This window comes from Olea europaea, chromosome 20, assembly GCF_002742605.1.
Source record: "Olea europaea var. sylvestris chromosome 20, O_europaea_v1, whole genome shotgun sequence".
Taxonomy (NCBI): domain Eukaryota; kingdom Viridiplantae; phylum Streptophyta; class Magnoliopsida; order Lamiales; family Oleaceae; genus Olea; species Olea europaea.
In genome coordinates this window covers 19,065,784-19,079,481 of record NC_036256.1, presented here as the reverse complement: position 1 = coordinate 19,079,481, position 13,698 = coordinate 19,065,784, and the positions used below count along the sequence as shown (strand labels likewise).

The 13,698-nt window shown below is 33.5% G+C and overlaps 1 protein-coding gene across 2 annotated transcripts; it reads left to right on the top strand.

Moving 5' to 3' along the window:
• The first annotated feature begins 5,102 nt into the window (after positions 1-5,102).
• Positions 5,103-8,174, top strand: LOC111369912. 2 transcript variants are annotated; one of them, XM_022991633.1, is made up of 5 exons: positions 5,103-5,375; positions 5,829-6,193; positions 6,287-6,382; positions 6,530-6,596; positions 7,592-8,174. In XM_022991633.1, the coding sequence occupies exons 2-5, from the start codon at positions 6,059-6,061 to the stop codon at positions 7,648-7,650; spliced, it is 357 nt and encodes a 118-aa protein (XP_022847401.1). In that variant the 5' UTR covers positions 5,103-5,375; positions 5,829-6,058; the 3' UTR covers positions 7,651-8,174. The 2 variants fall into 2 exon arrangements, with proteins under 2 accessions (XP_022847401.1, XP_022847402.1); XM_022991634.1 differs by having other exon boundaries at positions 5,105-6,193; positions 7,582-8,174.
• Positions 8,175-13,698: the final 5,524 nt, after the last annotated feature.

The window sequence follows — 13,698 nt, the reverse complement described above, 5'->3', positions numbered from 1 at the left end:
ATCAAAACTTTGATAGGTCACATTATTTTTTGGTTACGAACAAATTTTTTTATAGATCACAGATTATTCATTGGTCACAGAATCAAAACTTTTATTCGTCATAACTCATATATCCATTGCAAATTTTAGATTAATTGGTCATGATTAATTTTTCGACAATAACTTAATCAATTGTAAGTCAAAATCACAAATTTTATGTCACATATTATAAATTTAGTCACGGTCACAAATTTGGCCACATTATTTACCGATTATAAATTAACAATTTACTGATCATAACATAATTGGCCACAGACACCCTTTTCCACCCACTCACCACCATTGTCAGCTTCACTAGCACGAAAACCACCCAAATCCCCAACACCACCAAAACACAAACGACCAACACTACTCTAACAATAAAAAAAACACCAACTCCACCAATACCCACACTACCGCACCACCATCGCCCCATCACCATTGCAAAATCATATCCATCCACACTTAACAAATCAGAAACACACCTCTACTTACGCAAACCTCACCTGGCCACCACCACTGAAAAATAAATCAAAAATTGCAACACCGTCGAGGGTGGAACCACCAACGATAGCACCACCACCCACCACTAATAAACCACCTCAATAAACTATCACAAAAACCGCCTCAAAACCACTTGTGACCACCACCCACAACTGCCTGAACCATCACCCCCGCCACAACCCCAATCAACACAGCCCAAAACATAATACAAATGCGCGGCCACCACCACCAAAATACACCATCGGTGGAATGAAGTCATCGGAAAAGCTAATTCCTGCCCCTTTCTTTAATCCATCCTTAATTTGTTCAATTTCTGTACCCATCTTTCTTTCTCGTCGCCACAGTTGGGTTGATAATGGAGGGAAGAGAGACAGAGAAGAAACTGATTACGATATGAGGGAAGGTGGGGTGGGGGAGGGGTAGAGAGAGAGTGAAGAACATGTGGTGGCTTGGCTTTTAAAAGAGAGACAATGAAGAAATGTTGATAGATATAATTAGGGTTGGTAATGTGTATATATTGGAGTATTTTAGTTAAAAAAAAATTATTTTATAACAAAATTGACTAAAATAAAATTTCTGATTTTTGAAATATGAAACTTTCAATCTGATTTTAGAATATTGAATAGTTAATCTATGGTTTTGTGTAATTTTCACATGAAATTAATTGTTTATGGGCTAATAGATTACAATTAAAAAAAAATAGTGCATTTGGATTTGGGCAACGGTGGGCTGCAATCAAGTACAGCCCACTATTAAATCCGCCCATGTGAGTCGCTCAACCGCCTTTAGATAGTTGAGATGAGCCTACGCAATAGATATTGTCGAGAATTAGAAATCCTAATTCAAAATCATTTAGAGCATTAAAATAATAGAATCAAAGTAAACATACAAGATCATGCGAAATTTATAAAAATTTCTTTTTAATGTGAGATTATGCCATCTTCCGTTGTTGTAATAATTAACTATGATGAAAACTTCACTCAAAAGTTGCACACCTTATCTTTTTTTTAATCTCTCTCTGATGGTAATCCAAACCCTAATAACAATTCTTTATTCATAAGTCGAATTGGGGCAAAGTCAAAGCTACAAGTGAAATTTTAAACTGCCCTTAATGAAATTTTGATATATCCGCGTACTCACCCCGTGCAACAATTATAATTAAACTCCACCACCTAAAAAAATATGATTTGATAAACATACACAGATAATCTCTCAACTCTATTATCATTCTCACGTGCTCGTTACGTGACATGTTGCTTGATTTTTTTTAAATTAAACATTATGTCCACTGTCCACGTCACTCTTCACTTCGCGTGGCACCAATATATTGGCCTGTTGTTATTCTCTATAGTGTCCAACAGGAACTCGTGCATGCCATGTGAAGTTCACCCCACTAAACATCTCTCCCCGAGCCACTTCTTTCCACGTCATACCCCGCCGTGCACGGTGCACCACCACCTTGACAATGCAATAAATGATTGATTTGCCTGTTTTGTGGACCAAACAATTAGGTGAAGAAAGCTCTGCTTTGATCGGTTTACAAAAGTTTGGACTTTATAGCCATCTACTATCTAGGGTTACCAACTTATTGTACGAGCATTAAGGTAATTTACGCTTTAATCTTCATAACAATTATACAACTAACCTCGACGATTGAAACATCTAAAACTCCCATTAGAATAGCACATTCATCATATAATGAGAACCCAATATTTTGATGGTATAAGTGTCCAAGCGAAAGGAGGAGCTTCTAATGGATTTGAGCAAAAAAAACTTCTCACGCAATGTAGTGGAATTGATCTAAAAGAGGAAAAGTCGGTAGAAACTTCAACAACTCTGTATTATCTATCCACATATAACAAACAATCTACGCACTACTAATTTTAGGTGTCGAGCTATAATCGACTTGCCCAACAACCATGTTATTTGGATGATTGACAAAATAAGCTAAAGATTGAGGTACATATCCAACTAAACAGAAGGCCTAGTCATTGTCAAGGAAAGACAAAGATCAAATTGACATGTTTAAGATTTGTCACAAGGCGCAATCCGTTAATGTGAGTGATTTTGCATGTGGTGAGTCTCCTCAACGTATTATAAAAACAAGATTTATTAATCGATCTTTTCGTATCTCATATAAGATATAATGCTTTATATAATTGACTTGATCGATCGTGTCCAATGATTAACTATTAACACAACCTTGACACTTGCATGATTTAGTGATATTTGATTCTCAATATTTCTTCTTGAATTACTTCTCATTTCAATTTCAAACCATAAATAGTTACCACAATAATATTATTTTATATATAAAAGAAAAGTGAAGGGCTGTGAGCCCTACAACCTACCCCACAAAATTGTGCGAGAATCGTTAAGGCCACATCAGACTGTACGGACGTGGGCCCTTTTCAATTTGAGGGCTGGAGGCTTTTCTTTTTTTGTTTTTTTTAAGAAAATTAGAATCTGATCTGATCAGATGTTAAGGTTTGGCTTAAATCTCCCATGGGTATTTATCTGGTTTGGCATTCCAATCTTTCATCATGCACCGGCACCACCTCATAAGTACCCTCCACCCACCTATTTCCAATGGTTCTCCATTTATTATTTTTTTATTTAACAGAAAATAATAATTGTCCTTTTTAAACATTTATTTATTTGGTTAGGAATGTCTTTTCTACACGGGCAATGCTATGGGGACAGCCCTGTTCGACAGACATGATGAAATCGATTTAGAAGTAAAGAAATAAACATGATGAAAAAGAACATGTCATGATATAGGAAAGTTTGCTACACAAACAGGGCTTGTGACACCTCAACTTCTGAAAATCTGTCAAAGGCTCCTATTTGAAAAGCAAATTTCTGGTAAAGGGCAAGTTAATTGATAAAATCGAAATAAAGAGCGTGTCTCATTTTGCTAGAAGAGTGAAAATGATCTAGCCCACTCATTTTCGAGTCAGGCCATGGATCCAAAATGCCTCAATTGGTGTTTGATAAAATTCAAAATACCAAGGTACTTAGCTTAGTCCAACTGCAAATATAAAGCATGATACTTAGCTCAACAAGAACCATCACTATCCGAAATGATTCAACTCGAACATTAGAGTCCTCAACATAGAAATTTAGGAACAATATAGAAATGTGTCAAAAAATGTAGTCTTTAACATACGCGAACGCTGCAAAAGGTGATTGACAGCGTTTTTTGACCGTTGTAAAAGGCTTTTTTGGTGTAGTGCGTGCAGGAAGCTGCCTACCCTCAAGTTTCAAGGATACAACATTATCTGCTTCCGAAGACGAATTAATCCCCCTAAATAACCCCTTAATCACGTATACTAAGTTCAACATTAGATCGCTACACAGTATTTTTAATTTTTTTTTTTTTTTTTGATTTATATAGAAATTGTTTAGTATATAAATATTAAGGGAGACCAACCTTGAGGGTGATCATAAATAAAAGTCCCTCTCCAGCAGTTAGTCATAAACCCAGAAAGCTTCATTCTTAACTCGTGTGGCCTACTGACATAATTATTAAGTATTTTTGTACTACATTTATTAATTAAGAGTGGAAAAAAATATTGAAAACAATTATTTAATTAAAAATTCTAGGCCCTTTGTATTTTGTATAGTTCTTTTTTTTCTTTTTATCTATATTTTTCCATTTAAATATTTTATCCATGGACACAACAAGATTTTGCTGATAATTGTACTTGAGTACTCCAAATATAAATAATAATATCGAATCCAGAAAAAGTGAAGTATACTTGTTTGTCGAACTCTTTACTTAAAATTTAATGATGGAAAATCGTCGTAGAAACTTTGTTTCTCCACAGTTGATTATATTCGCAATAAAATTAACTTCGTCGTGGGCTCGTTGTAGAATTTTCATTGAAACGAGTAATTTCAATGAAAAAATTTGACAGAGTAATTCGATTTGTGTACTTTCGACGGCAAAAATATTTCGATGCAATATTATGAGTTGAGATGTGTTGTCCTATGCTCTCTCTTAATACATTTTGACACATTAAAGCATTACATCTTCTTAGATAATGAAAAGATGCCAAGGTATCGAAAAATGTGTTGTCATTTTCTCATTTATGAAAAATGAGTGATGTGCTAAGCTGTCAAAGATGTAGTGATGGGACAATTAAGTAGACAGAGAGTCAAGTTTTGGACACTAAATCTCGACTTTATCTTGTGAGGAATTTATCCATCTTTATTTAGCGTCATCATTAAATTATAAATAAAATAATCAAAATTTTATCATGATGTTTTTTATAACAAAATAGTTGGTTGTGAAAAGGATTAGGGTTTTGATTATTTTGATAAGCAATTAATATTGATTTTGATTGTTGATGATGTTACTTTGTTTTAGTGAGATGACAAAGGGCCACACACCAATCATACCCGAGGACTCATTATAAGCCCACGAGAGCGCACCCACTATAGCACTGCAACAATAAAATTAGGGTTTTGGATAAATTGAAACATTTTAACTGCTGGCAGTACTATGTATCTATATCTATTATTTATATATATTAAATTAAGTGAAAATTCATTAAAATATAATAAATACCTCAACAATCTTGGAACACCACAAAAAGATGTGTGTATATGTGTTTTTGTCAGTGTATGCGCAGTGTGAGTTACCTTAACCTTTTCTTCCTTCATCTCTCTCACACAAACACACAGAGAACATAATTCACTGGCCGGAAAGTTAGATCTCCGGCGGCTGAGAGTTCTTGTTCATTTCACTAGTTTATGTTGAATTTATATTCCCTTATATTAATTTTTGTTTGTGTATATTTTAAAGGTATATTTTGTTGTGCTCAGATATGATGATTTTGCTGGTCACTGTAAGAATATGAATCCCTTCTTTTTATATATATTTTTTTACTTGATTTATTTTTTATCTTTTTGGAAGTGGATTCATTTAGCCGATCCCACAACAACAGATAAGATCAGATGCTGGAATCTTGATTTTTTTATACATAAAATCAAGAAAATTCAAGTGGATTTTTTTATTTTTTCTTGTCTGTATTGAAATGCTCTCTTTCTTTTGTATGAATATGAGTTTCGATACAGGAGATTCTTGTTTGATTCCTTGATTTACATTTTAGCCATTGATAAAAGGCCACATCAATCCGATGCTAGTGGATTTGTTGATTTTTTTATTCCAATAAACACATAAATTTCAGTCTTGAATTCAACTCCAAACACACACAGATACCCTCAATTTTATTTTTTTATTTTTTTCCGTCTATGCCATTCTTTCAGAAGGAAATTTATTAGAGGATTTAACCCTGCAGATCTTTGTGATTTATTCATTGGATCTGTGTATATACAGTCGTTTTTTGCTGGTGCAGCACCATCAAGATTCACATGCAAAGGCAAGGCGGTTAGCTTTTTATATCAGTTCTCTCTCTATCTATCTACCTTTCTTTCTCTGGATGTTTGGTTTTTTTCCGGGGCCAAAACCCTGGTGATGAGAATCTTGATGATGCTGCATCGGCAATAAATTACTATCCAAGTTAGGGAAATGGCCAGTCGCATATCGCTCATGAAAAGTCTGCCTCTTGGATTTGTAATCATATTCAACACATTGTCTCACAAGATGCCGATTTTAAGAGGGAGTTCTATTGGAAGTGATATCAACAAAATCACAGTTTTCCAGGTGTTTGAAATAATTCTTTTTGGTGGGATTTTGGTATTTTGTGGAAATACTTAAAATATTTTATTTCTGTGGGTTTGTTTTGTATTCTGCCAGCTATTTCTAGACCGACAGATGACTACTGAAGGACTTCACTCTGCTGATAAACTGCATAGATCTGCGATTATTCTTCTGTTGGCAGAAACTGAAAAAGTATGGTGGAATAATACATAATAAAAATTATGTGTTATGTATCGGCAGTACAAAATTTTTGAGATAAAATTACATTAGGGGTAATTTTAGTAATCAATATTGGTAACTCATCACAAGATTTTGCTAATCTAATATCTGTTTCTTCAGTACAAATTTCAAGCACATTTTGGCTGGAGGCAAAGGAATTTGCAGTGTCAGAAGTGGAGAAGAAGAGGTGAGAAAATAAGCTGATTAATTTATTACAAGTTCTATAATTGTTCATAGGATATGATTATAATTGAAAAAAGAGTTTGATTCTATGTTTCCTTGTCCTTTTAATTTGGGATGGACATTCTTGTAAGTGATTTTGTCTATTCAAAGTAGTTCTTTGAAAATTGAAAATGGCCTTTTGTACTTTGAGTTCAAATCAATGTAGAAATACGAGGGTGCATTTGGTATGTCGGTCTGAACAAGATTAGTTAGGGTTAAGTTTTTACCATCTTGAGCGAAAGGTTTAAATAGTTAGAGAAATGAAACACACCCCTCTTGTAAAACCATGTTTATTACTTCATAGAAGATCTAACAATATATTTTCGTAAATGGGCGACGATGATACTTAACTTCTATATGTTCTAATAGTGTCTCGTCTAATAGTATAAACCATTAGAGAAAACACACTCAATATTAAGAGCGGAAAAAAAAAATTAAAGATCTTGTCTATGTCTAACGTAGCACCAACATTATATTCACTGCATAGAAACATCTTGTAACTTGTCCCCTTGACATTTACTTTTCCACAGAGTAATGTTCAGTGCACAAATTTCTCATCTTTCAATAGTACTACCCTATTTGAATGTTTGGTATAGGGATTACATAGTATAAAAAGAGAAATTTATAATGTCTAATTCAGTCGAGGATGGCGTACCAAACATGCAAAATAAGTTTCCCAACATTGTCCTCATTTTGGTTGTCTTTTTTATTACATTGATAACTCAGACACACCTGTATGCCTAAGCACTTCTATTGCATTCTGAAATGAATTGTTCATGTTTTAAATGACTATGGGGCAACATATAAACCCCATAGTATTAACTTATCGAATTGCATTCAACCAATGAAATAAATATGTTTGTTAAACCCTTTTTAACCTTTAAATTTTGGCTCAGTTAGGAGTTAAATTGAATAATACTTTACGCTTTTAACGTATATCTTTTCTTTAGTTCTGTTTAGTTATGTTCAGTGGACGGAAACATTCCCGCGTTGCTTCCAATAAAGCTCCCATGAAGTAAGCCATCAGATGCTTCTCTTTCTTTGGTCATTTCAAGCCACAACTGCTAGACCTGAAATCTGTGTTTCTGGAATCGTTTCTGAATGATCTCGTCTGCAATCCAAAGAAGTACCAATCGACTATTTTTTTGAGTCCACAGATTGTGGATGGCCGATGACTCTCCAATACAAATGTCAAATTAATTTTTCTTGGTTAAGCAAGTTTGGCTTCAATAAGGATGTAGCTGAAGAGTTATACCAGTTGGATGGAGTAGTTTTCTTAGGTTAGGGGCTAGGCACGAACAAGTGTTCGTCTTACGAACTTGGAGGAGCATTCTCCGTGTTAACTATGACCCAAATTGATTGGATACTTGCTCGAATTTATTTTTATCACGGATGTTGCATTAAATGAGGTCAATTTGTGAACATATCTTGTTGCTATAATGATAAAACATTCTATAAACTACGTACTCATGTATATATGTTGAAGTTAATCGTTTAACTTTAGCAGTGCTTGCAATTTTTTAGTATAATTATCTTGGATATAGACCATGAATTGTGTACTCGACGCATTTATGCGTAGTCGTGTTGAGGATTGAAGTCTTTTGTTCGTTTCTTGATGTAAAGATTCTTCAATTTGGATGCTTCCCCATTTGTTAGAACTCGGCTAATAGCATCCAAAAAACTTTGAACAAAATAAGTGTCTCAGTGTGCATCGTGATTTTCTCATGCTCCTTGTTGACATGTGTCATCTAAGATACTTCAAAAACCCATGGTGGCTCTCGTAATAATAATCTTTGTCATACTAGGAATTTTCGTGAATCCAATGTGCCGATGATATCTCAATATATATCTCCATATATGTAATCAAAGGCATCCCTTCTTTAGTCAATACCAATAAAGCTAAAAGATCCGAACCTAAGTGTGCCACGTAGTCTCATGTTGCATAAAGCTAGGAGAACTGGCCCTAAGCGTGCCACGTAGTCTCAGATTCCTATCTTCGTGAACTCTCTTGTCAACAATAATTAATTCCGTCTTTAGTTGCCTTGCCAATTATAAGGCTACGATCTTTCGTTGTACCATCAACAACTTTATGTTTAAGTCCCTAGCTAGTAGACAAAGAACTGCATACAGACATACACAGTGTCAAGTATATATCATCTTAAAGTGATTCTCATCGACAAAAAGGCATCTCACACGTCTGAAGATCAAGAATCAGCCACGTAGGGTCCTAATACTTGTCATGGTAAATCCAAAGACTAAGACTTGATAATTTTTTCTAATGGGCTCTCAATTTTAGGAGGAAAAAATACAATGTATGTGAAAAGTTCATAGTACTGGTCCTATTGTGCTAGTGGTCCATGCACTATGCAAGCATACGTGCAGGAGAAGGACCATATATGGGTCATGTTAGATCTTCACGTACAAATAAAATCAAATTGCACCAATTGATAATTGTTGTGGAGGAAAAATAGAAACTAGAAAGTGATAACTGAATGGTGCAACTTTTTGTGTCAGCCACCACTGGCAAGTGGTCTGTCTTTCTTAATTTCAAACAGTACTGCACTCTCACATCATGCATGGCTGACTTATTGAGTCGGCAGTGTATGTGCTTCACATGGATTGCCGTTTTAAATATTGATCCCGATATTGACTCGACATTATGTGAAAAAAGAGAAAATCGTATGATTTCATAATAATAAATTTTTAAAAACTTTGAATAAATCGGGTCATAGTTAACTATATTTTCCAAAAACAAACTAAAATAGATAATAATCTGTGATTGAAATTTGTGGTTATAAAAGGATAATGTGATATACATATTTTTTTTTCCCTAAAATTAAACGAGGCTGATATTTCATCTCCATTCAAACCTCAATAATGTGTAACACGAGTAGAATCCTTCTTCCATTGATTTTATATTTTTCTCAACTGAATCTCGATCACAACCATCAATTTGCATGAGACGGTATTGGATTAGATCACAAATACCTTAACAGATGTCAGATGCATGTACAAAATGATCACATATGATAACATGGTATTTATCAAAAGTCACATGTATTTTTTACTAGAGATCACAAATATTGTTACAAAGGTGAGGAATGTACAAACTAGTCAACAATAACCTGGTGTAATACAGGTTACATGCAAGTTTAGAAAATGTGATACGAAAAGCTCAACTCGAGTTGATGAAAAATAAATTAAGAGATCATACACATCCGTGCATATGTATTAAAATTATGACATTAAGCTATGTTTGGTGAGAATTAAAATCAGATTTTCATTCGATTTATATAAAATTTGATGAAATGTATAGTTGAAAAGTTGTGAATCCCATAAAATATGTGATTAAAATTAATTATTGACTTAGTAAATCATCATCTTTCACATCTCTGGCAAATTCTACCATAGAGGTCAATGGTAGACAATAACTCCCCCGCACGCAGCTTACAACTTTTATTGTACTGTATTCTCTAAAGTGCAATTCTTCTCAAATCTCATTCAAAAAATCTAATAAGTACCTCATGTTTGTTAGTCCAATATTGTAATTGACAATTCTGTAAACAAAATGGACTAAATTGATCACTTGTAAAAGTCAAGGACATAGTTGCAATTTTGAATAGATAAGGTAAATTAGTGTTCGAGCATTGGAGGAATCCAAGATGTCCAAGAAGATCACATATGACCATCGGAATGCAATTAGAATTCTAAAGGATATCAAAAATCCGTACAAGTTATGTTCCAAATTCTTAGTCGTAAATTTCAATGCATTTCTCACATAGAAGACATTGGAATTTGGACAAGGCTATTTAGAAAAATTGTAGTTATTTGAGTTAGCTTTTCAACGCAAGTTGAATCACTTCAATTGGACATCGGAAGAGAAAGTTATGGTAAAAACACTGATGAATGCTCAGTGGTCACTTGATTATTGCTGGCTTTTTGCTCGAGCGGCAAAAAAAAAAAAAGAATGGCTCTCGCTCAATTCTCACCAGATCCTTGCTCGAAACACCTAGTTCGCGTTTTAAGTGTTTTACTTAGCCTATACGTCCAAAACACCTTCAAATATAAATACTCAAGCCCTAGCACGAATTTTTGGTGGTTTTCATTGTGCCTCTCTTAGAAAATATATTCTTATCATCTTTTTGAAAATTCAAGAGTATGTCCAAGCATTGATTTGTTTTATTTATTCTTAAGATCCAACAACCACAAATTGTGGAAAACATCAAAAGTCCGATAATTCAAAACATATGTCTTCCTTAATCTTTTGAGGAATGAAATCTCTCGTTGGGGGATTGAGAGAGGTGGATTAAAGTGCAGTTACAAATACAAGAACAGACGGTTCTTGGTAGTCCACTTTGGAGAGACATTCAGTACAGACCACGAAGTTTTACCCACTTGAGATTTCTCCGTCATTATATCTTGTGTTATTTATTAATTTCTACAATATTATAACTACGGCGTTCAAATATAGGATAATTGAATTGTTTGTTTAACACCTAGACATCAAATTAAAGTGATTTGTTACTTTAGTTAGTTTATTCCTTACGTAAAGTTGAATAATTTGTAATATAAAACGTAAACTTGGTAAATCCAAAAAATTACAGTGGTAATAGACCTTTCTTAATTCTTTTAATGTCAAAATTGTGATATTCTATGATTTAGATGTTTAGCATTCTATTATTTCTAACACGTATCTACCATTTCGAAAAAATACCATCACGCATTCTTACTAAGAAATGGAGAGAAACCCCAAAAATGGAAGAAAAGGTGGAATGTTTCCATAAGGTTTTGCAATTCTTGAGATAGCAAAGTTAAGTTTTTGGTTCACATAATTAACTTTTTTCTAGATTAATCTGTATATCTTGAATTTCAAACATACTGTTTTCTATTAATAACTTTGGGGATCTCTTGGATAAATGAGTAGATTACTCGATCTATTTATGTATCGCTCATGATATATATCATATTCCTATCAAAGAGGGACTAAATGACACAGCTACGTATAAAAGGGTCACAATTGTTTATTAAGCAACACGTATGACACTTAATAACAAGAATTATTTCAACTTTAAAAACTATAGATATAGGTAAGATGATAACTGTAAACAAATTGTGCCTGAAAAATTCATAATTCTTGGCTTCGAAGATCGTGTAGCCATTAATTTATGCTTCGTTTTACTTCTTTCATGTGCTCATTAGCTTGAATGGAGGATTATGCTTAAATCGAGGCTAATAAAACGTGGAGGGATGAAGCCTGATGCAAGAGGATGAAAGGAATAAGAAGAAGGAAAAAAAAAAAACAAAAACACAAAAAATAGTTGTGTTACATGTACATTACAAATTATAGATTGTTTATCAACATATGATGGAGTCAAAATTTTATAAACCAACTAAAAAAATAAAACTTTTCAATTTTCTTTTTGCCACCTCATCAATTTATATAAGAGTCTATATATAATGATGTATTAATAGCATTATTCATAAAAAATTATAAGGGACGTTGCAGGACATGTGTGTGGCCGCGGGATTTCAACCTTGTCGCGGCACGACTGCTTGAGAAAAAATTTCCACGGCGCAGCTAAATGGCCGTACCACTTAAAATTTTGTTGTCGCAAGGGTTGCGAACTAGAAACCTGATTTTGAGTTTTCGGACTTTTTAGGGTCGTTTTGATCATTTTTGCAGAAAAGGGAAAAAAAATATACTAAATCTATAAATAAGTAAATTCTTGGACTTTTTGTTGGAGAGTATTTTGGGAGAAAAAAACATAAAACTGAGGCTAGGTTTTGAAGATTGTAAGGAATAAGAAGATTTCCAAGTCTGTACATGATTGATTTTAAATTTTTCTCTCTTTTTCAATTAAAATTCAATGATATATTCAATTTATTAATTGTGTTTTGCAAAGATGATTTGGAGTTAATTCTTAGTTAGGACAAATTATGTAATCTAATTTATACAATTGAAATAGAGTTGTGCTAGATAAATAGGGCAACATTGGCCATGTTCAGCCCTGTAGGTGTTGGGAATTTTATGCCATTCCCTTTATTTTTATTTACTTGTAGAATCTTTTGTTGTTCTAAAAAATATTAGCAAACAAGAAAAATAAAGAATATAATGCATAAATTAAACGGACCAAAAGCTTTCACTATTGCAAATAATAAAAGTCAAAAGTTGGAGGACTTATATTGCAAATAATAAAAGGTAGTTATTATATAGAAGACTTCTATTTAAAATTCAGAGTAAAATCCTTGCAAAATTTTGGTCTCCAATATACCGTTGATTTTGGAATCTGGCACATGAAGAAATCCTTGTTGAGTTAAAGGAGTCTTGTTTGAGTTTAAATTAAACTCTTCTACTTGGTTATTAATCCTATAAATAGTAGATGTCTTTTATTATTTTGGGGTGGCCAGAGAGTTGATCTGAGATAAAAATATTGTGAGTCTAGCGTCTTGAGACTTTTCATACATTAGGTAGAAAAGTGGGTGTGATAAAATTCGAGTTTATTTTTCTTAGTAATACTTGGGGATTGAGTTGGTGATTGAAATTCTATATTGTTGTAACTATTTTCATATAATGAAAAGTTTTGACGATCCGTTTATTGTGCATTATATTCTTTATTTTCCTATTTGCTAATATTTTTTGAACAACAAAAGATTCTGCAGGTAAATAGAAATGAAGGGAATTGTCGTAAAATTTTCATCAAGTGGTATCAGAGCATTAGGTGGTTTGGAGTATTGAAGCAACAGTAAAATATGTCATCGTTGAAACATGATGTGGAGAAATTTGACTAGAGAATCAATTTTGGCTTGTAGCAAGTACAAGTTAAAGAATTATTAATTCAAGTTGGACTGCACAAGGCTTTGAAAGAAAACCTAACCAAGAGTTTATGCAATATTGGCAACTCCATGAGGAAGAAAACAACTTGTTGGAATTGCGGTCAGACTTGTCACATAAGGAAAAATTGTCCTAAAGGTGAAATAGGGTTGACTAACTGCTTTGCGTCAGACAATGCATCTTTCCTAGCGAAGGAGGATGTGGTGCTATAAAGTAAGATGGGAAAATCCTTATA

Bases quoted from the DNA above. Each gene is read 5' to 3' on its own strand.
- LOC111369912 (XM_022991633.1), top strand. From the start codon at position 6,059: ATGGCCAGTCGCATATCGCTCATGAAAAGTCTGCCTCTTGGATTTGTA. The intron at 6,383-6,529 runs GTATGGTGGAAT...CTGTTTCTTCAG, and splicing joins TGTTGGCAGAAACTGAAAAA to TACAAATTTCAAGCACATTT. The intron at 6,597-7,591 runs GTGAGAAAATAA...AGTTCTGTTTAG, and splicing joins TCAGAAGTGGAGAAGAAGAG to TTATGTTCAGTGGACGGAAA.